Below are 22,783 nucleotides of genomic sequence, written 5' to 3' on the forward strand. Positions count from 1 at the left end.
GTAACATCCAATGACCCAATGCAGACTGTGAATGCTAATGAGTATTGGACACTGGACTCATTCTACAAAACTGGGTAGCTAAACATGTCATAAAATGGCCAGATTAGAGAACCAGTGAAATTTGAACACAAGTATCGGTGTGGTTGATATTGGTCCAGTGTGAAAGCAAAAGACTCCCAGATGTTAACGATTAATAATCTGTCATGGAATTACTTCTAAATGTCTGCTATGTGTCATAACCACATCTTCAACAGACTACTACAGAGCAGTAGCTGTTTCAACTTTACAGTGTAGACCGGTCTTATTGTCTGATAAATAAGATGAAGATAAATAATCTTACCTGGCTGACTGAACTGATGAACTGCCAGTTAGCTACCTAATTTTTTGTGTGTCTGTGATTATAACGAACACGCTGCCATGTTTCCATAGTATTTCCAGGTACATAGTTCTAAGGACAACAACAGTCATAGGAGAAAAAAAGTATTAACTAGTCCAAGGCTGTGGTAGATAATTAAAACCAGGTGACATTACTTGCAACCCTCACATGGTGGCATGTATTGCTCTGTAGTTCTTTACTGTTTGAGTTGACTGCCTACACTGGCAATGAATATAAGAGTAAACAAACTGAAAGGGCTGATTTGCTAACTGGATGAGCTACCTCCATACTAACATTTGGACTGTCTGAGTCTGAGAGTGAAGGCTTTAGTCCTTGGTTTGCCCACTAACTAGAAGCGATCAAGCGATGATTTGAAGTCATCAGAGCACTGTTGGCAGCAGTTAAGCTGGGTTTTTTTTACCACCTTCCCATCCTCTCCCCCCCATCATTTGCAATGCATACCTGAACAATGTGAATGAATCGGTGAATGTTTTTTTCCCTTCAGGTCCACAGTGAGGAGCAGGCACCCTCACGGGCTGGGCGGGGCAGGGACGGCGCGGAGACGGAGAGGCCGAGAGAAAAGAGAGAGCGAGTGAGGGGGGCGGGGGGGGGAGGGGGCACGAGATGTCGGCTTTTTTTTACAACCCCCGCGGGCGCGGGGGTAACACGGTGCCCTTCAGGAAAAGGAAGTCACGCTTCACCTTTGACGAGGTCCAGCTCCTGCTGAACGAAGTGAGGAACAACCGGCACATCGTTATTGGCAAGTTTCCCCTTTACCGGGACCTCCGCATGACCTTGTGAGCCTGCTTGCAGTAGGATTATGTAAAGCTTAGGTCACTCACTCATACTCTGACATTTAGTAGGTAACCCCAGTCATGAAATGCATCACAAGGCTCCATGCATTCTTATTTGTCTAGCTGTGATGCTTATGGATCAGTCATACCTTTACATGCAAACAGAATAGAAGTAGGTACACCTTTTCTGGTGCCCAGAGTGCACAGTGTATTGAAAAGACAAACCTATTTGACAGATGTCATTTGCTCAGCTGCTAATGGGAGATGAAGATTTGAGATCTAGTTCTCTGATGTTACATCTGATGTGCACATAGATGGTAACATCCTCACCACTTTTGACATGACCATTAGTCAACCTCTCTGCTCTCTGCTTCAATGATATGAACAGCAGGATGTGGTCTGTTGGGTGGTGAAAAGGGTGATGTCTGTGTGCACACATTGGGCAATATATTGCAGACTGAAGATAAAGCCTGTTATTAGACATTATGGAATATTTTTGCATGAGCTGTAGACTACATCTCCCATCAGCACCTGTGGGACATAGGGGTGTTTTTTGCTGTTCAGATGATCCCAGGAGCAGACTGGTGACACCAGCTGTAGGCTCTTTGTTGGGAACACTTATCAGTGGTAGTTGAAGGAGGCCTCGTGGATAAATATTAGTTGGATCAATGCCTAACTTATATTAAACAGTCAGAGGTGTACATTTTTAGCTTCAGTCACATTTTGTGGCTGCTGATTTGATGTGATCAAGATGACTGCAAAAACAATGCTTTAGATTTGGGCACCTTGATATAGCTCTCACTATCCATGTTGTAAATGTACACAAGGTGATCTTTTAATTTAGTGTGTTTTATTAGATCTGTAGCTTAACAGCAAGTGACCATCATCTACCCACAGACCACATGAACCCTGTTAGTTACAAAGTCCTATTCATTTCCAGAAGAGACAAAAATTTGTGGCTAAATTAGGTTATGTGTTTGTGTGGACTAAGGGAGAAGGTGTTATGCTATGGAAAGAAAGTACTGTAGTTGCCAGCACACAACAGGAACTTGAATCTGATGTGTCTGTATGTGCACATTTGTGTTTGTCCTTCCGTCTGTCCTGCAGGAAAGTTCAATCGGGGCGTCTCGGCAGACGTGAAGAAGCGCACGTGGGCGGAGATAACCGCCCGCATCAACGAGATCAGCGAGTGCCCGCGCGAGATCATCGAGGTCATCAAGAAGTGGTCGGACCTCAAGTGCGACACCAAGCGCAAGGTGGCGGCCATGCGGGCGGGCGGCACCGGCGGGCCGCTGCGCCTCTCCCGCGACCTCTCGCCCGTGGAGAACATGGTGCACCAGATCCTGCAGCTGCCCCCGCCTGACGGCGCCGCCGGCTACCCGGGGGGCTGGGCGGGCCTGGGGCACAGGAGAGCCGAGGAGAATGGGGATGACGATGATGACGATGACGACGTCGTGCTGGGCATGCCTGTCACCGGCGCCGTCCCGGAGGGAGGCTCCGTCAACGGCAGGCTGGACATTCCGGGGGTGCTGCCTGTGCCGCCCTTACACCCCCACCCCCTGGGGATGCCCGGCTCTGTGCCTGTACCTCCCCTCTCACTCAACCGCAAAGGGGAGCTCATCATGCCCCCCTCCATGTACAGGCTCTCAGCCCGGGAGCCAGCCTTCTCTTTGCCAGTATCTGGTAAGATGCACCATTCGTTCAGATCTGTCTAGAAGTCGAAGCAGCCTTTCTATAAGCATTCCCATACAAAAAATAAATATAGAGAATGTATGTTTGGATAGTATATTTTTAGCGCAACAAAAATATTAAAATATGACAACTATTGCCATTTCAGTATTCATGTATTGCAATATATTTCTGATTCTTATTCATATACTTAAATTATATTTCCAATGTATTTTTGGGATAAACAACATATTCCTCAGAATGTTGCAATATATTTCATTTCCATATGGGTTAATACACTCTGTATGGCATTACATAGTGTGTCCCTTCCCTTTATTTTCCTATATCTTTCATCATTGTGTACCGTTATTAGTTTTAGGGTAAGAATGTACTCACATTACTGTAAGATGCGGTACTACATTAGTAAATTATAGCATTTAGTGTTGCGTTTTGTTTAAATCCAAATATAATGACGTATTTTGTTTTAGATGAATTCACAATTTCTACACATTGATGAACATTTTTAAAAATTGACCAACAATTTTGATGTTAAAATGTTTTTAAAATTTGGAGAAACAGAAGACCTCTAACCTCTCTTTCCCTGAAGAAGCTTGTTTTCAGAAAATCCCAATTCCCTTTTTTTTCTATGATCTCATTGGAACAACTCTGGTAGAAAGTGTGGCAGGCAATGCACGTGGTTGTCTCCTAATTAACAGCAATGTCTTAGCACTTGGATGGTTTTGAAAATAACTTTGTTTACATTTGTTATAGCTATGAAGCATTACAAATGGTGATCTATTTGTGATCTGTCCAGTGTTGTTTGTTGCTAGCTGTTGATTGGTCTTGATTCATGCTGGGTCCATTATTTTCCATCATTATTTTATTTTTTCATTTCATTATTTAATTATTTTCTTTCAGATTTTGGAGCTGGATCGTTTCCAATTGTTTCCAGTGTTTCTGGAACAATTTCTGAATTTTTTAAACTCACTTGCTTGTATCAAATTATTGAGGGACTACTTTTTATATCATTAAGATATACTCTTTCAGTGTGATATTTGAAGGTAAAATATGTTACTGGGCCTCTTTGGTGACACTTGTAATGAATATATCTTTACCTCCTGCTTTCTCATGCTTTTTCTAGGTGACCCTTCGCTTCCATCTTATGAAATGCATTATGAAATTCCGCACAGTGAAGGTAAAGTCCTTCTAAAGCCTCCTGAAAAAACTTGTCAGTGATTCATCTGTACAAGATGTTAGTTTCTGGCTTGGCTGGTTGATGACAGTGTGGTAGACATTGTATTGGAACTGAGTTTGTAACTTCCATAACAGCTAGAAAATTTGAAATAAGGCTGCAGGTACAGGTTGGGCCCTGCCTGTGTGTCCTTTTGCGTCTATAAAACATGTCCAGCTGTATAAATGGAAGAATGAGTTACGTCAGTGTTTCCCAAACCTCTCCTGGAGGACCCCTTGTCCTGCATGTTTTAGATCTCTCCCTGCACCAACACAGCTGATTCAAATGATCGATTCGGTATGAACTCCTGAAGCTGCTTAATAACAAACTGAATCAGCTATGGTGGAGCAGGGAGAGATCTAAAACATGCAGGACAAGGGGTCGTGCAGGAGAGGTTTGGGAAACGCTAAGTTAGGTAATAAAAATAACAATGCCTATGTATATGGGAGCAGGCAGAATGTGCGTGGGTGCAGGTATGTCATGTCATGAAAGTCTGTGAGTGTGTGTATGTGCTCACCTGTAAGTGTGCGTATCTGTTCACCTGTAAGTGTGCGTATCTGTTCACCTGTGAGTGTGTGTATCTGTTCACCTGTGAGTGTGTGCATCTGGTCAACATTTAGTATGTGCACACCTGTTCACCTGGTAACATATGTGCATGTTCACCTGTGAGTGTTTGCGTCTGCTCACCAATGTGTGTGTGCATATCTGTTCACCTGTGAGCATAATCATCTGTTCACCTGTGAGTATATGTATTTGTTTACCTGTGAGTGTATATATCTGCTCACCTGTGAGTGTGTGCGTCTGCTTGCCAATGTGCATGTGCACACCTGCTCACCTGTGTGTGCATCTGCTCAGTACATCAGTATGTGCATCTGTTCACAGACCAGGTGGTGGATCTGGAAGACTCGGACGGGGATAGGCGAGAGGGTCCCCGGCCCCCACCCTTCCTGCCCCCTCCCAGCACTGCCGAGGAAGAGCGCCTCCTGTCCGGCCTACGCCGCGTCGCCTCCTCCTCCTCCGCCCCGCCTTCCTCCTCCTCTTCCTCCTCCGCCGCCTTTCCCGCCGCCGGCCCCTCCGCCTCGGCCTCCGCCCCTCCTCCGCCGTCCTCCAGGGTCCCCGATTCCCCCCCGCAGCCCCCTGTGGTGCCCCCGACCGCCCGGGACAGGATGCTGCAGAACGCGGCGGCGAGCGTGCAGGAGCAGCACGCGGCCAACCTGCTGCTGGAGACGGTGTCACGCTCGCTGGTGCTGCTCTCCGAGTCGGTGCAGCAGCTGGTGGAGACGCAGCAGGAGTTCGTGCGCGACTCCCTGCGGCTGCAGCAGGAGACGGTGCACATCCTGCGGGATTTCTCCTCCGGCGCGCTGGCGCTGATGCGCGACAAGCTCAACGGCCGGCCGTCGCCGTAGCGACCGTGGCCCCCGGCGACTGCCCCCTCCCCCAGGGACTTTTCCCGCCACGCCCAAGTGGATCGGCACACATGTGCTGGGACAGGGACGTCACATTAGAGGCGAATGGCGGGGGTACTGGGGACTTTTTTCTGATTCAGGGTCAAAATGCTTTTGATACATAGGTGTCTGGATAAGCTATCAGGAGCCCAACATCACTGAAGAGCTTTCAGGAGCAAATGTGTTCTCATGTATAGAAACCACTGGCTGGTTTGTTGCCTTGTCTGAGTTATGCAGAGTAGTAGTTAGGGCACTGGACTTGGGACAAGAGGATTTGTGGGTGTTCAGGGTTGTAATGTTATAATAATAATTACTACAGTTGTTATATAATAATAATATAATGATACGATGATAAGAAAATAATGTAAAGTAGAGACATATTTGTCTGTTCACGAAACTAAAGGAAGGTGGTCACCATAGAAAAATGAGGGCCATTTGAACAAAAGACTTTAATGGCTATTTAAAATTCATATGATTATAGAATAAGCCAGTGATGATAACTGTTTTTGTGGGAGATAATTAACCTCTGATCCTGTCAGCCAAACACGACTGTTCACATGCTATATGTCACTGTCACTGTACAAGAAATTGCCAAAGTTTGTAAATGGGAGGCACAAATGAACATTGCCAAAAAATGTATGGCGTTTGTAATAATAGTAGTCATTAACACAACTAATAATATTCCGAAGCACCACGAGTAGCACTTGTTGCATATGTGTATTAGATTAATTTATTTTTAGCTTAATTTTATTAACTTCAATTTACTTCAGCCTTTCATGCTCTGAGAGGAAATAAAACACTTACAAACTCTGATGTTCCATTCCGTTTTGAGGAAATTTTACAGAGGAATGGTTGAGTACTTTGCAATACTGTAAAAGATGTTTTGTTTTTATTATTAGACCCAAAAAAAGCATTTTGTGGCACTTGGCCCAGACCTTGTGGTTGTAATAAAGACAATGCTGGTATTACTGTAAATGTATTTGTATTTATTTTGCATGATAAAAATGAGTGCAAATAAAAGCAAAACCTCAGATCAGAAAGAGGGTGCTAACAGGCCCTCACTTTCCCCAAAAGTCATGTTGTTGTCCCTAGTGTGCATTTTATCGCAGCATAGGAATTGATATTTGGATGATAATCTTTTCTCATAAGTCCCTGCTCTTTATCCATCCAAAGAACCATGATTCATAGAAGACATTCCGTTTGAGAAATGTTAGTGTGTCATGTGTTCTTTTTCCCCTCATTTAATTATCCAGCCCACTTAATACTTAATTTGTAAGCCACCTGCCGTTGATTCATATGCTAATTGAACCGTGTTTATATCACCATTAGTATAATGCACCAAATTCGTCTGTCTGGCAACGGGTATATTTTTGCAACAGGGTTCACTGGTGTTCACAAGCAGCCTTATTTAGTCTAGAGAGCCCTATTTTGTCAAGCCCACTTATTTCATAACGTGTTTCCTCATATGCATCATCTTGCCAAGAAACAATGAATAACATAATTAACAACAAAATGTCCGAATTAATATTTGATAGGAATTAATTCACAAAGACTGAGGCTTGTGTGCTGGGGGCAGCAAATGGCACTTTTTTGTATGGAGGCTTGAGTGGGTCACTGCACCATGCTGCATGACTCAGTGTTTAATGAACCCTTTGACCCTTTGAACAAGTTACTTGGCCTTAATATCTGCAGTAAACGTCCAGCTGTGTAAGTGGGTGGAATGTAAAAATGTTCTAGAATATGCCCTGGATAAGGAGCGAGTGGGACAAATAGGAATTTTCTACTGGAGGCCAACCACTGTTTTTACAGCTTGCCTGTGTACACACACACACACACACACACACACACCTTCAATGAGGCATTACTTGAACCTGATCTAAATCCCCATCACTAAGGCCCGCATCCTCTGCAATCTTCAGCAGCATCTCTGATCTCTTACCCACCTCTCCTTTGGTGGTTTGAGGGCCCGGTAAAACCACACAGGTCTGCTGTTCCCACATTGGCCCGGCTGTAGCTTTAAGGCCCAGGTAATTGTCCTTTGTAACCTAATCTCGGGGCTTTAATAAGTGATGGGCTTGGGGGAGCTCGACGTACTCTGTCGGTGCAGTTTGCCTCACAAGGACAGAACACGCAACGAGGAAGGAGAAGGAGAGAGAAGATCATCGGTCAAGGAACTCACTCCAGTTATTCCACAATCATCCGCTTGGATACACCAGCCAGTACCTGGCCATGAATCCCGAGTAGTAAGTACATACTAGCTGTAGCAATCCAGCTCTCTGTTTTGACCATTGAAATCAGTTCTGTAACACTTTGTCCAAATGCACAGGCCTTGAATGCTATCGTGAAAAATGTGATCCCTCTGATAAAGTATTTATCCTGGACTACAAATGGTGTAACAAAACAGAAACAGTGTATACCGAAGACAATGATTTATTAGAAAGGTAATCCAATAAGGCCTGCATATGGGAGTGTACTATTTCACCACAACACTGCCATCTTTTATGTAAACCTCCATCATCACTTCTTTCAAACTTAAGAGAAAAAAGAAAGATGTTGCCTGATCAGAGATATTAAAAATACAGATGCTTATAAGTATGCTGCAACCGAATGTGTGTAAATAAGTCGGTAGTGTTGTGATGACATCATTTTGTCCCCAGTGACTACCTGTTCAAGCTGCTTCTGATTGGAGACTCTGGCGTGGGCAAGTCATGTCTGCTGCTGCGCTTTGCGGTAGGCCACCTGCTGAATCCTGTCCTCCGGGACCAGGAGCACAGCCACAGCGCCGACAGAGATCACATGAGCAGGTTGGGTCCTAGAGCCCACAGGCTTGAGGACCTTACATAGAGCACACATCAAGATTCATTGTATGGTCTTTGTTTTGAGCCAGTCTGTAGCCATCAGTGAAACCCAAGGTATATATTCTTATTAGCTGCAAAGTGTAGTCCTTGTGAAGTGAAGATGGGCTTAGCCCCACACACACAGAACCTGAGTCACCATGACCTTTTTACAGAAGATAATTCAGATTAGAATTTGAAGTGGGTAAACTGATCTTGAATTGGCTGTTAAAACAGAAATTACCCATTCAGTTCTAAATGGTTCAGACATAACATTTAAGCAGAGACTAACCTTGGGTTTTTATTTTGGAACACAGACTCACCAGGCAAACATTAACAGTTATTACAGGCACTGACTGAACACTCCAAAGACCCATGATTGTAACCTCCCATTCTTTTTTGCAATCCCAGTTTCCATAGGGATGGGTTTTGACATCAACATAAAATGTGAAGGCCAGAGGCTGGATAGAAAGGACACTGCACAAAGAGCAAGAACATCCATTTAAAGGGACAGAGCAGAACAACAGCTGTTCACTATGATTGTAATATAAAGCCTTCCTCAGCAATGAGAAGTAGTAGATAAACTTCCCAGCCCTAAGGTCACATATAGTGTCAGTCAAAAGTTTGGACACACCTGATTAAAATAGAGGGAAACGTGCATTCAAAGACATTTTAATCTAAATACTTAGCTTAAATGCTTTGTTTCTTAGACAAATATAAATAGTGAAGTTTATGCCTATGCATGAATTTCTTTCCAAAAAATATTTTTGCCTATTTTGAATATAACACTTTCTGGTCACTACATAATTCTATTTGAGTTATTTTGTAGTTTTGATGGCTTTACTATTATTTAATGTGGAAAATAGTACAGATAAAGAAAGTAATGTACTGGTACTGCAGTTATTTCTCAACCTCCATTTATGTATTCCATTTCCAGGATGACACCTACACAGAGAGCTATATCAGCACCATTGGGGTGGACTTCAAGATCAGGACTATTGAAATGGACGGGAAGACTGTCAAGTTGCAAATTGTAAGTGGAGCTCTGTACTTAATACATTCATCAGTAAGTAAACATGGGCACCCCAAAAGATGGGAGGTAAAATCGAGCTACATGGTCTTGTTGCTGGAAGTCAGCTGTCAAGGATTTCCAGCATATTACCATTGGCAAATGTCAGATTTGAGGTGAAAATGGGAACATTGCTCATTTGAATACAAAACGTAGTCATCAATGATTGGGTCAAACCCATTTGTATGTAGACCAATCAGAAACCTGCAGGTTGCTGCGGGTCTCTGGGACCAGGGGTGTGAAGAGTGTTTTTGTCCTTTCAAACAGTGGGACACAGCTGGGCAAGAGAGGTTCCGGACTATCACATCCAGTTACTACAGAGGGGCACATGGAATCATCATAGTGTATGATGTCACTGATCAGGTGATATATCCTTCACAGTCTAGCAGCAGTCAAAAACTGCTATTTATGGTGATGAACAGATATGCGCTGATGTCGTGCTGTATTTATGTACTGTATTAAAAAACCACACTTATGTGTACACAAATTCATTTCCAGGAATCCTTCAACAATGTAAAACAATGGTTGGAGGAGATTGATCGCTATGCCTGTGAGAATGTTTCCAAGTTGCTGGTGGGGAACAAGTGTGACCTGGCATCCAAAAAGGTCGTGGACTTCACCACTGGAAAGGTACAAAGATGTAGTGCTCTGAAATGCACTGTCCCCTCTATCAATGAGTCAATGAGTGAGGGAGATTGTATATGTTATAGTGCTCTTCACAAAAGAGCTGTAACATAGTGCTAGATTCCATTTAACAGTTTATGACATATCCTACAGGAATATAGTAAGATTATAATATGCACTGTATGAATAACATAAATAACTAATATGAATAACTTGCTGGACATAAAATACCCACAAATAACTCAAACTTTGTTGAGAAAAAAGTAGAAAATTTCCCCTTGATTTACTAATCTCAACCAAAACTTTAAGAGCAAATTGATTTCACCTTATTTGGATGGGTTATATGATTATTCTAACTTGAGAAGAAAGTTTCAACAAATACACATAATTGTCAGAATTACAAGGTATTAACAGCTACAGGAGATAACAGCAAGTACTGGATCGAGAATCCCGAGGCCTCTCTTGTAACCAATCAATTAAACTGGTCAATACCACCACAATGTAAAATATAAATAAACATATTATACAGATATTACAGATAGTAGAGATGTGACAAATACAGTACATTGTTTGACATATACAAGGCATAACATTTGGCTAAATATGACACAAGTGCTAAACCTTCCTCTTTGCTCCCTGGCCTGCTGGTTCCAGGAATTTGCCATGTCCCTACAGATTCCATTCCTGGAAACCAGTGCGAAGAACGCCAACAATGTGGAAAAGGCCTTCCTCACCATGGCCACAGAAATTCAGAAACGACTGGGGAGTGACAGCGTTCAGAATGAGGCTGCCAGAGTCAGCTCAAAAATTAACAGCGCCCCCCTCTGGCCAGGGGGAGAAAAAGCAGCAGCAGAGGAGGTCAGCTCTTGCTGCTGACCAGACAAATCGAATCCAGACACCAGTATGAAAGCGATGATTTAAAAATCTCAGAACCATGCTGAAACTAACTTGAGTCCAGCCCTCCACTTTACTTTGGCTGAAAAAGTGATCTCTGTTCCTGATCTCACCTTCCAAATAGGCCTATGGTGTATGCTTCTTTATTCACCAAAACCCATTCTGTCATAAAATTACATCATTGTATAAAAGGATAACAATGTCTATAAACTTCGTAATATCAAAAATTATACTAAACATGCTGAAACACAACACACTACGATTTTATAGTACATGCTGTCCAAATTTCCTTATAAACAATCAATGTCTTTCTGATTTTCCCACTCTTGATTTCAAGCTTCATATTTTCCTTGCTTTCTTTGAGGGCCTAGGGTGCATTGTGTGGCATATACCATTTATTTGAGTGTCTACAGTAGGGTTGGTCAAGCTGAATGCCTGAGATCGGAGGAAGTTTCTAGATTCTGTATTTCAGTCACGATGAACTGTTGTTTGAAAAGGAAATTCAATAGCCTATGTCTACAACATCTACGTGTCAATGAACAAACTGATTTTAAGCTATGTGAAAAATTGGCGCTGCAACTCTGTGACACTGAGCATGGCCACATCTGCTAGAGGGTGTTGTATTTAATTGAATAATACGTTTTAATACAGGACTGCTCAACCCTGGTCCTGGGGGTGGAGGCAGGATGTCAGAATATACAGACCATCATTCCTGTCCTGAAATCAAGCATGTACAAATGACCTGAGTCAGTTTGTTTCACTCAATTCTCTTAGTGGCTTAGAAAACCTGGAAAACCTGTTGCTATACCTGTGGTATAACCACCAGGTCCTGGGTTGAGTTGCCCTGTTTTACTGTATTTTGGGCTTTTTGTTGGTTGTTACTGAGCAATAAATGAGTTGTTTGAACTTTCTTAAAAGTTCCATTTTCTTGTTGTTCAGCCAACAATGTGAGATAGTATGATCCCAATGGTCATATGATAATTCAAACTTTAAATGTTGGCAGTTTAAAAGAAATTTTGATTCATTAAACTTTTTTGAAAGGTAAAAATCTGCGTTCTATTATCAGACAAATAATATTATTAAAAACTACTCTACTAACTAACACTAAAAACACGGCCTTGGGGAAAATACGAAAAACTTTAATAAACATTCTCTGTAAAACATAATGCAAGATAACAAGATAATTATTTACTATATCGTATGGCCTTCATTTTTGATATATTTTATCAGATTTTCCCATTTTGTACCTACTGAGACCAAAACCAGTTGTTATTCAATGAGGTTTAGTTAACATGAATGCCTAGGGACAGAGAAGAGTATCTAAACTCTTAACGCTACAAAGACAGAAAGATCTCACAACATCTTTGCTATTGTCATCTACACTGTTATCTCAGTTACTCAGTTTATGTAGCTCAGAGTTGCATTGAGAGCTCGGTGCTTCTGGTTGCGTGTAGCGTTGCACTGCTAGTGACTGACAGACATGTGATCAACACACGTCACACGTCATTAACATACCTGACTTACACAGTAAAATGCATGCATGCACACATGTACGTATACATGTCACTGCCTGTCTCTCCCCCCTCTTCCTGAGGTTGAAGCCACTGCTCCTACAACTCTGATCAAGGCTGGAGCATAGATATACTGTACCTAAAATCAAAAGGTCAAGGAAGGCAACTCATCCACAGCTGCAAAGCCCTTGCTTGTGCTACTCATAGCTATGTCACATCCTGAAGTTGTTAGGCAAAGTGTTACTGTCCTGTACTGTCACAAAATAGCAGTATAAACAGTAAGTTGCACACACAAATATTTAACCAGTTCTTTGCTCCTCATATCAGGCAACAAAGTGAAAATTTTGAAGGAATTGTCAGCACCAAAATAATCATTGTATGTTCAAATCCCAGGTCACTGCATGATGTGCTTTATTGTCCATCCAATGTGTACTGGGCTTACATTTTAAGAGGTACTCTCAGGTAACCCCTGTGAAAAGCTTTATCAATACTGAGCTCACTCCAGTTATGAATATTTTGAAAGGTGCCAAAGATAGCCTATATTCTCAGACTGCTGGAGAAACAAGAGCCTCCTACAAATACAGACTCACTAAATTACCTTAGCAGCTATGAGGGAATTAACATGCTTTGGACTTTTCTAGGCTGTGAAATCTACTCTGAAGTAGACAATTTCAGAGCAGGCCCAGCGCATAGTATTTGTGACTTTTTGTGCCCCCCTGTGGGTTGCAATTGCACCCCTCTGTATTTTCTCCTGGCGCTGAGCCTGTTTCAGAGCCACTGACTAGAATGTATATATGATTTACAGTCAAAAGTAGGCGGTAGCTTCTGAGCTACTGTCTGGAGGTGGATATGTTACTATTCAGAGACACAGTAAAACAAAAGAAGCAAGGAAGTTATTTGAATTTTCTTCCCAGCTGCATCTCTTATAAGAGCAGCACATTACCGTGATGGGATGACTGTGGCATCCCACCTTTGACTGGCACATCAGCTCGTACCACAATATGTTATTTCCATACCATTCACCTTGTCGAGGGAACACTTACATTTTCAAAGCTGACGCAATCTGCATTCTGTTTTTTTTTTTTTTTCAAGAGTAGGGGAGGGAAGTGCCTTGTTCAGTGATATAACAGCACTGCCCCATCCAGGATCTGAACACATGTCCACTCGGTGAACTGGTCTAATGGCTCCGCCACATGCCCAGCACCACAGGGGTCTAGTTTAGCAGATGTACAGGTACAGCACCCTTCCCCAGTGACCTGGATGACTGCAGAGAAGTGTAACAGACTGCCAAGCCCAAATTCATCCCTGTCAAATAAAATGACCATTCTCTTTCAGAGGGCCAAGGCTGCTGGCCTTTCCAACCCATGCCACGCGCAGTGTCTTGTGTGGGTGTCGAGCACGGGCTATGAGAGATGATAGTTCCCAAGCAGCTGAGTTTTTTTTGTTTTGTTTTGTTTTTTTTTTTTTACACTTCGCTGTCCCTGTTTTAAATATTTGAAAACTGAACAAATCTACAAAAAAAATAAAGGCTTTAATCTCATCTTACTCTTCCCTTCTTTCTTCATTGTGACGTTCATCATGTGTATACAGTTTAAAGGTATGTGTATAAGTGCATGTGTTGCGCTCATTCGTGTCCAGTCCAGACTACGTGCTGTTTTGCAAGGTTTCAACGCCGGCAATGGACCGCCCGGTCTTTGAACTAATACAGCACAAGATGTTCCTCTAGTGGCAATATGGAGTAAAATAAATACAAAAACTACAGCGTCATGTACACTAGTGTACTTCAGGTTCTCAATCCAGAATTAATTGCATGAAGGAGAGACAGACAGCTAGTGACTCTGACAGAGAAAGTGAAATTTCCAACGTGCAGATAGCCATAATAGGTTTATTATTATTATTACTATTATTATTATTATTATTATTCACGCGTGTTGGCCAGCCTCGTGTTATTTTAAAAAGCAGAATGAGACTTATATACAACATGGGAACTGTCGGTGGAAATTATGCACAAAATATGTTTTAAATATGTAGACCATCTTTGGATGAACTTTACAGTCTGACAGGTTCATCTGAACCGGTGATGTAACTTTAAAATAGTGTTTGGGGCAGTGCCCTCACTTACCATGGCCCTTTCGGAATTCTTTCGAAGGTCAATGGTATCTTCATTTAGATTGGAGCAGACATTTTATGTCCCGCCTTTTTTGGTGACGACAGCGGCCCCAGGCGTGTTATTGTCTGCATTGACATTCAGTCAAAAGGATATTAGCCAATCAGTGACGTTTGTCCTTTTCACTCGCGTTTCTGCGACCGGTGTGGTATCTTATTCAAGATGTCGGCGGTGTCTGTGTACCCCATGTGTGTCCGGGCGAGCCGGGGCCTCCTGAGGTTGGGCAACGGAATCAGAGGTGGTCCAGGCTCCGCGCTGTTATCCTTGACTCGGGCACTGTCAACGAACCCATCGACAGGAGGAGAGACTACTGGCACTGGTGGACTAGCTCAAGCGATACTGCAGGAAAGGCTACTACAGCAGCAAAAGAGTCAAGTGAGTAGCTAGCTTGCTAACTAGCTGTCTGACATACCTTTCATTTTCAGACATTTCATTAGCTAACGTTGGCCACCTGGCAAGTCGGTTAGGTGGCCATGGTGGTGTGATAGGAAGGACTTTATTGAGCATCAGTGTCAACAAGTACATTTTAACTAGCTTGGCTATCTAGCTATGTTGTGGAGCCATTTTTTTTCCTGCCAAAATGTTGCGTAAGTATGAATGAATGAAGCCAAGACACCCTCCACAGTTAACAGTGGTTTTCAATAATCTCACCTAGCTGGGTAAATGGACAACCATCAGGGTTGCCAGGGTTGTTAGTTAGGGAGCAGATGCCATCCTTAGGGACTGTAGCTAGCTACCCCATCATGGAACCTCAATGGTAACGTTACCTGGCAGGCCAGCCCGACCAAACAGGTAGCTAGGCGGATACACTCATTTGAGTATGTGACAGACAAGTTGTTCTTGATGTAGTTAGGAAATCATAGCTAGCTTGCTGTCTGCTGAGCTGTGTTGGTGTAACTGATATGGATGACTAGCCAGCATTTACTACCTACTGTAGTTAGGTTGTTAAATCCTAGCAATCGTTCCATTATCATTACTGTTGGTGCTTTAAATGGCTGGTGCCGGTTAGCACTGAATACATTTCACAGCAACTGCAGTATTCGATGCTATAGCAGTATACGGTTAGACAGAGACAACTTTTCTGTTGACAGAGTTGTTGGAGTATTTGAAGAGAAAGATGTGGCATGTCATATTGTTTCACCTCCAAGCAGTTTTGTCATGCCCGCCAGTCAGCTTGACAACTTCAGCGTCGGCTGATTGATTGTGTTCCAGTATAGAGTAAGTTAAAGCTCAAAGCTCAAGGTGTCACACGCCTGTTTCGTTTGGATCCCAGGGCCAGCCCCCTACAGAGGGGGAGGGAGATGGGGACCCTAACCAGAAACAGCAAGAGGGCGAGGATAAGAAACAGAAAGAGAACACAGCCTACGCCAAGAAGATGGTACTCAGACTAGCCGGCGTCATGGGGCTCGGCAGTGCAGTCGGCATCGTGTACATATTCGGTAAGTTGGCCTTTTTTATCATTTTTTTTTATTATTATTCACTAGCAGCATGGAAGGTGAGGGTTACTTTCATTCAGTGCATAACAGTGTATGTGCTGCTCAAACACTGTTTAATGGAATGTTCAGTGACTAACTTCAGTTGCACATTAATTGCACAGTATTAATGTTCAGGCATTGATGTATTTGTGCTGTGTTAAAATCTTACTCATTATATTTGGAATATGGCAGAATTAATTATAATTATTATGAGGTGAAGTGTATCAATTGGGGGGAATGTTGGGTTAGGCAAACACCATGTTTGGTTTAGTCAGAGTTATAGAGTGCATGTGTGTACATTGCAAGTAACTCTACATGTAAAGCCTGGGATATGAATCTGTGCAATTAATCATTGTCCAAAAATCTGGCAAATGATGTGTTAATATGAATAACTATGTGGTAAGATCATGGCAGAAAAGCAAATATGTATGAATGGCAACTGCACAGTCAGATGTGGGTTTGACAGTGTATGTCATTGTTGTGGTACAAGCCTCATTAATGTTGTCCTAAATGTAGAGGTAAGGTCAACCATCTTAACGATATTAGATGCCTTGCCCTGGTTGAATGGCTGCAACCTCCAAAACAGTTGTAAGAATTCCAACTTGCAAGACAAAAAGGTGGTTGTGTGGTGGTTTTGCTTTTATTACAAAGCAAAAGTAGTATAGCTCACAGTGTAGGCATACATTAGGTATCACAAGGCAGATCAAATAGTGAGGCTGTGTTTTCTTGCATTGTTTATTATGTGAATATGTTTCTGCTTGAAAATACTGACGACTGAATATTTAAAGTCATGCATGAAAGCTGCCAATTATGAATGCATATTCCAGATGCCCATATTAGGAACCATAATTCCTTTTTCTAAAAGAAAATGACCATTTATCTGAAAAAGTTCAAGTTATTCAGTGCAAGACATCAACTTGCCTGGAAGAAGACGGCAAGTATAGATATTCCAGCCATGGCAGAGCAGACCAGCTGATCTGACTGTTGCACCTGCAAGGTCTTTGTCTCTCTGATGATCAGTATTGTAATTTGCACTTCCTTGTCTTTTTCACCTCATTTCTAGGTAGCAATTCAGTTGATGAACAAGGAAACAAGGTATGTTCACATCAAAACCGGCATGTCATGCTTTACTGGATTAAAAAAAAAGGATCACCTGAAACATATCAGTCAGTCTGAAACCATCAGTCACAGAGAAAGACACTTGACAGTGAATGCAGTGAAGAAGCCGGGAATCCCCTCCATTACATTGCAGCAAAAGCTGCCTTATCTTCAGCTTGGCTAACAGGGCCACCTTCGCTTCGGCGTGGAAGGGGAGAACTTGCAGCTGAGTTGTGAGTGATCTGGGCCTCATTGAAGCTGGATTCCCTGCCTCCTCCAGGATTATGCCATTTGAACAGAGCTGGATGATTTTTGGGCGTTTCTGTACAACGTTTGCTGGTGTACCAAACAACATGTAACACGCACTCTTCGGCCTGGCGGATTGCAGCGTTGATAACGATGCTGTTAAAAACACTTGGTTGCCTCAGTGGAGAGAGAAAGACTGTATCGCCATAGTCATAGGCGTCATTTACGCTGGGGACGCTGGGGACATGTCCCCACCACTTTTTGTCGTGGCCCATTTCATCCCCACCACTTTCTGAAAGCCTTTAGTTAGTTGAACTTTATTTGTCCCCAGCACTTTTCAAAACAAACTGACGCCCATGGCCATTGTCATCCTCAGTTTTAGAACCTCAGAATCTAGGCGCCACATCTTAAGAGGTTTATTCTGCCACATATGTAAACACCAACATGCATTAATACAGTGAGCAGAGAATGTCACATCTGCTTAAGGGTTGCTTTGCTGAGGGCGATAGGTGTGGTACTGCATCAATCTCTGCTTTGAATGGTAAACAGAGGGTAAAGCCAGCTTTTCAGCATTTGTTTGATATTGTTTAATGTGAAAGATGACACCCTTTCTGTTATGTTTTTGATACGAATATACCAGTATACCAGGAAGAATCTGGATTTGGCTAAAGGTGGGGTGAATTTATAATGGCTCCTTATCAAATTCATCCCACTGTCCAGTCCCCTTCTACATCCTGTCTTCACAGGCCTTCACCTGTGTGTGGCCACAGAGCAAGAGACACCTCCTAGGTTCCCGTCCCTTGCCCTTTTCCAGCACACTTCATATGTAGGTGTCACTTACTTTGCGGCCTCAGCCTGGGTCCGGGAGTGCGGACAGGAAAGCGCATCAAAGAGCACACTTCTAGCTGATGCTACTGCATGTACAGGGCCCCTCACTTTGTTGCGGTGGAACGAGGTGTGGAAGGGGCCACCTGTCAAAGGGCACACTTTGTGCGCTGGTGCAGGGCTGTGTGCCATGTCACCTGCTCTTTAGGCTAGGCAGGGATTGGGGAAAAGGCGCATATCAAAGAGGCACACTTCCCATCCAGGTGTGAGAGCGTGTGTGGGGGGGTTTGGCTGTTACCTGGGTCTGGGGGTGTGGAAGAGGACACATTTACATGAAAGAGCACACTTAGTGCTCTGGTGCGAGGGTGTGTGCAGTATAGCCAGAGGGGGTGTGGAAGGGGACACATCCACATCAAAGGGCACACTTTGTGCTCTGGTGTGAGCATGCAGTTTAGCCAGAGCCTGGGTATCCAGGTGTGGAAGGGGACACATTTACATGAAAGGGCACACTTCGTGCTCTTATATTAGGGCATATGCCGTACGGAGCCTGAGTCTAGGGGGTGTGGAAGGGCACACATCCACATCAAAGGGGCACACTTCGTGCTCTGGTGTGAGGGCATGTGTTGTCCAGCCAGAGCCTGGGCCTGGGAGTGTGGAAGGGCACTCATCCACATCAAAGGGGCACACTTCGTGCCTTGGTGTGAGGGCATGTGTTGTCCAGCCAGAGCCTGGGCCTGGGAGTGTGGAAGGGCACTCATCCACATCAAAGGGGCACACTTCGTGCCCTGGTGTGAGGGCTTTTGCGGAGTGTGCCAGGGCCGCTGGGCAGATCAGAGGATGTGGGCTAGCTGGAGGCAGTCAGGTGTTGCCCTGAGAAAGGGCTCTAGGAACTGCTCTCATTTTTATAGCTTCCTCTCAGGAACTGACTGAGGCCTTTGTCCGTATGTACCTCTGGCTGTCCGTTAGTCACTGCCTGCAAGTCTCAAAGATCAAAAGGAACCTAAAAGGCATCCTCTCAATCAGATGTGTTGCTCATATTAGTCGGTGCTTGGGAGGAGAGACTAAGGTAAGATTGATGTCTTGTTGGGCTTTTTGCGGGCTGTATTTGTAGCCACAAATAAAATTAGCAACTAGGCCAGGAATGTGCCAGTAGCCTCGCGGACTGGTCCACAGCACTACTGCATTCTGGGACAGAAGTGCGCTGAGACGACAGCGGCTGTCATTAATGAATCCCCACAGGCAAGCTTTGCTTTGGCGGTATGTTACTGTCCGATTCCGTCGAGCCCTGCCAAAAGGTGTTTCCAGGAACAGTCCCGCCACCTTCAGAAGAGGTGTGTGGGGGGGGGGCTAGAGAGACCAGGCCCAGAGTCTGCTATCAGCCTGGTGTGAGGTTATAAACCAGGGCTCGGGAACTCGCTGTGTCCCAGGAGATTCCCAGGAGCTCCTCTCACCCCCACCCTTAGCAGCATCCTGGCGCGAATTAGGCGACATGCGGACCCTAAATGAGCGTTCACGTGCCCCTTGCGCAGTGAGGCAGCACGCCCCTCCAGTCCGAGCCCCGTTCCCACGCCAGCTTTATTGTCTTCGCATCTGGGTCTCAACATTTGGACGTAATGGTAATCAGTTCTACGGCAGCGCTTTCCCCGGCACCTGGAGTAGCACAGGGTTTGGATCAACCAGGCCTGTTTCAGTTTATGCGGTGCAGACATGAAGCTATTCTCTGAGCCTGCTTCTAGATCTGAGTTGGCATATCGGGGTTCTCGGAAAATCACAAGCGAGTGAACCGGACACTCACTCCGACCGTGCTGCTGCACATTCAGCAGGGTGACAGACCGCACAGGTTCATAAATGGGGAATCCATAATGTTGCCACCTCAGGATTTGGCCGTAATATTAGAGCTGACCACTGGTCACGCATGCTACCCTACAATAAGCCCAGAAGACACACACCAGGTACTTCTATCAAGCCACCCAGCTTTTTGCTTTACACTTATCTTGCCTCAGCTGTTTGTAGTGGCAGCCTCATGGGGACTGATAAAATAAAACAAGCTCCTCTTGCAACATCTTATGTTCCTCATCTTCCATGTGTACTTTAGATTTTGCGCTTGTATCTTTTGTCGTATATCTGTCCAGTTCCACGGCTCTCTTGCTGCTTTTTGCCGTGACCCTACAGGAAACGCTTAACGGCTTACAGAAAATGACTGTTTTTTTGTTGGCACGGTACATTACTGAATGTTTTTCTTTGGCTGTTGGTCTTCCCTGAGTGCTGATCTACCCCCGCAATGAAAGGGGATTGTTGAAAATAGCAACGCCACCTGACATCTACTTGGAGGGTCATGGTGTGTTACGAATAATTGTCGATTGTAGGGCCTCACACAGTACGCAATCCAAGGTGTTAAGACCAGGTATGATTTCGGTGCGCTTGGACCGACTTTCACCAAAAATAAACTTGCAACAAACTTGTAAGGGGCGTCCCAAAGAGCCGGATCAGAGCTGAAGTGGTGATATATGCGCTAGCTGTCAAACCGTAGCTCATTTTTGGGGGGTCAATATCCTGAAGGTCTTTGTAAACTGCTTAGAGCTCTGTGAACCAGGCCAAGAATTTGAATCGCTTCACTTAAGATGACTGGATTCAGATGTTTGTGCTCAGTCAGACCGAAACCGACTGTCCTCACGTCCTCCTCTGTCCTCTCGCAGGACACGGAAAAGGCTGTTCCTGTTGTGGCTTCGCTCAGGGCCGCTCCTCTCGTGTCCCTGCGGAGCGACAAACTTTCTCTCATCTGCTAGCCTCTGTGTCTGCAGCCATTTCTCTCTCCCTCTGTGAAAATGGTCCCCGCCGCTGTATCAATGACCGTCCCCTTTTCACACGCGCTAGGGCTGCACAATATAGCCGTCGCGATACATCGAATAGCTATTTTTAGCGCAATAACAGCTATCCCTGGTATGTGGCGTTAGGTTTCTTTCCCGTATATTTTTCCCTTTAGTCATACCTGATGCGGGATCCAGTTTTCCAGTTTTCCGAGGCCATTTGAAATGCTTCCGGGGGAGAAAATGCCACTTGTATCTATTCAAGTGTTCCTATCACAGCAACAGCACTACGCTGCTTCCATGTGGTAGATAGAAACACGTGGCTACGAAGATAAAGAGTGAAAATATATGCTGTGCTATGTGTTTTTCAAAGCTAATAGGTAAGTTAACCAACATATAGATACAAGTGATATTTTTCTGCCCCAGAAGTATTTCACTGAACTTTGGAGGTGTGCTCCCGCATCAGGTATGACTAAAGGGAAAAAAATATGGGAAGGAACCTAACGCCACATACCGGGGATAGCTGTTATTGTGCTAGAAATAGCTATTCGATATATATCGCACACACCTTCACTTGAATCACTGCTCAGTCATGTGGGACAGCATTGTGGTGTAGTGGTAAGGAGCAGGTCTCATAACCAAGAGGTTGCTGGTTCGATTCCTTGCTAGGGCACTGCCGTTGTACCCTTGGACAAGGTACTTAACCCACAATTGCCTCAATAAATATCCAGCTGTACAAATGGATAGGATTATAACCTACTGTGTGTAAGTTGCTCTGGATAAGAACATCAGCGAAATTACAATAATGTAAAGTAATGTAACGTGGGAAAAATCAGTAACGCTTCTTGCTGAAATCCTGAATTGCTTATCTCTTTAGGCTCACCAGCCACAGACCACACCACGCCTGCCAGTCTGACTGCTCTCTAGGGCTTAGCTGCATTATTCCTGAGGGCAATTTCATGCACCAGGAGGCCATATCCAGCACAAATGTTTTTGTTTGTCAGGGGCAGGCCAAGGTATTCTGGCGAGTTCAGGAGAGAACAAGGTCATATCCATTTTGTCTTCTGTGAGAACCACCACTTAAGTTATTTATCTGACTCTGAGTGAGTGGATGTTGCTGCTCCAAATTTTGTATCCTATCAGTAGTTCAGCAAGCACCTCTGTGGATAGGTCCAGTACCAAATGCATATGATGCTGCAGTTCTATACCTATGTCTTTTTAAGTTTCATAATGACGCCAAGACACATCCTTACTAAAACACAGCTGCTCCACCCGTAGCAAGGCAGATCTGAGCCAGTCCTACAGGAAATGGTCTCTATAAATGAGCAAAACATTGTTTATGGTAAAATTCAAGTGGTGTCAGTGTAAATCAGGAAGGACATGGAGGCCTGCCAAGTGAAGACCTCTATGGAACTGTTACTCATTCAGTCCGCCAGCAGATGGCGCAGTTGGCTCATTTTGCGCTGACCCCAGGTTGAACTCTCTATAAGCTGTCAGTTAGGTGTTTTGACAGGCACCCTGTGCTGTGTTCTGGAATTGCTGTTGTCTCCGCAACAGAAAGCATTCCACAAAGGGTCTGGTCAAGACTATATTGCTGCATTTCTGTGCAGTTAAGATATAATACTATGAAATCTATTTAAATTGAGTAGATTTTTAAATTCTCATAGTTATAACTTAGCCTTACAGATTGAAATGTCAGACTGGCTGAATGTAAATGCT

The 22,783-nt window shown here is 44.0% G+C and overlaps 3 protein-coding genes across 3 annotated transcripts in view; all 3 read left to right on the top strand.

The window, feature by feature from the left end:
* Positions 1-1,000: 1,000 nt before the first annotated feature.
* Positions 1,001-5,556, top strand: zgc:113149 (uncharacterized protein LOC541363 homolog). The gene is made up of 4 exons (XM_036537534.1): positions 1,001-1,136; positions 2,278-2,853; positions 3,980-4,033; positions 4,952-5,556. The coding sequence occupies exons 1-4, from the start codon at positions 1,001-1,003 to the stop codon at positions 5,473-5,475; spliced, it is 1,290 nt and encodes a 429-aa protein (XP_036393427.1). The 3' UTR covers positions 5,476-5,556.
* A 2,181-nt stretch (positions 5,557-7,737) lies between these two features.
* On the top strand, positions 7,738-10,917 carry zgc:171927 (uncharacterized protein LOC100124616 homolog). Its single transcript, XM_036536182.1, has 6 exons — positions 7,738-7,757; positions 8,172-8,244; positions 9,286-9,381; positions 9,685-9,780; positions 9,916-10,047; positions 10,696-10,917. The coding sequence occupies exons 1-6, from the start codon at positions 7,744-7,746 to the stop codon at positions 10,915-10,917; spliced, it is 633 nt and encodes a 210-aa protein (XP_036392075.1). The 5' UTR covers positions 7,738-7,743.
* Positions 10,918-14,775: 3,858 nt separating this feature from the next.
* Positions 14,776-22,783, top strand: part of timm50 (translocase of inner mitochondrial membrane 50 homolog (S. cerevisiae)) — a 30,389-nt gene continuing 22,381 nt past the window's right edge. The window contains exons 1-3 of the mRNA XM_036536920.1: positions 14,776-14,988; positions 15,887-16,052; positions 17,152-17,183. Coding sequence (XP_036392813.1) covers positions 14,776-14,988; positions 15,887-16,052; positions 17,152-17,183 — 411 coding nt within the window. The remainder of the gene's footprint in view (positions 14,989-15,886; positions 16,053-17,151; positions 17,184-22,783) is intronic.

The sequence above is a fragment of the Megalops cyprinoides genome, chromosome 9, assembly GCF_013368585.1.
Source record: "Megalops cyprinoides isolate fMegCyp1 chromosome 9, fMegCyp1.pri, whole genome shotgun sequence".
NCBI classification, from domain to species: domain Eukaryota; kingdom Metazoa; phylum Chordata; class Actinopteri; order Elopiformes; family Megalopidae; genus Megalops; species Megalops cyprinoides.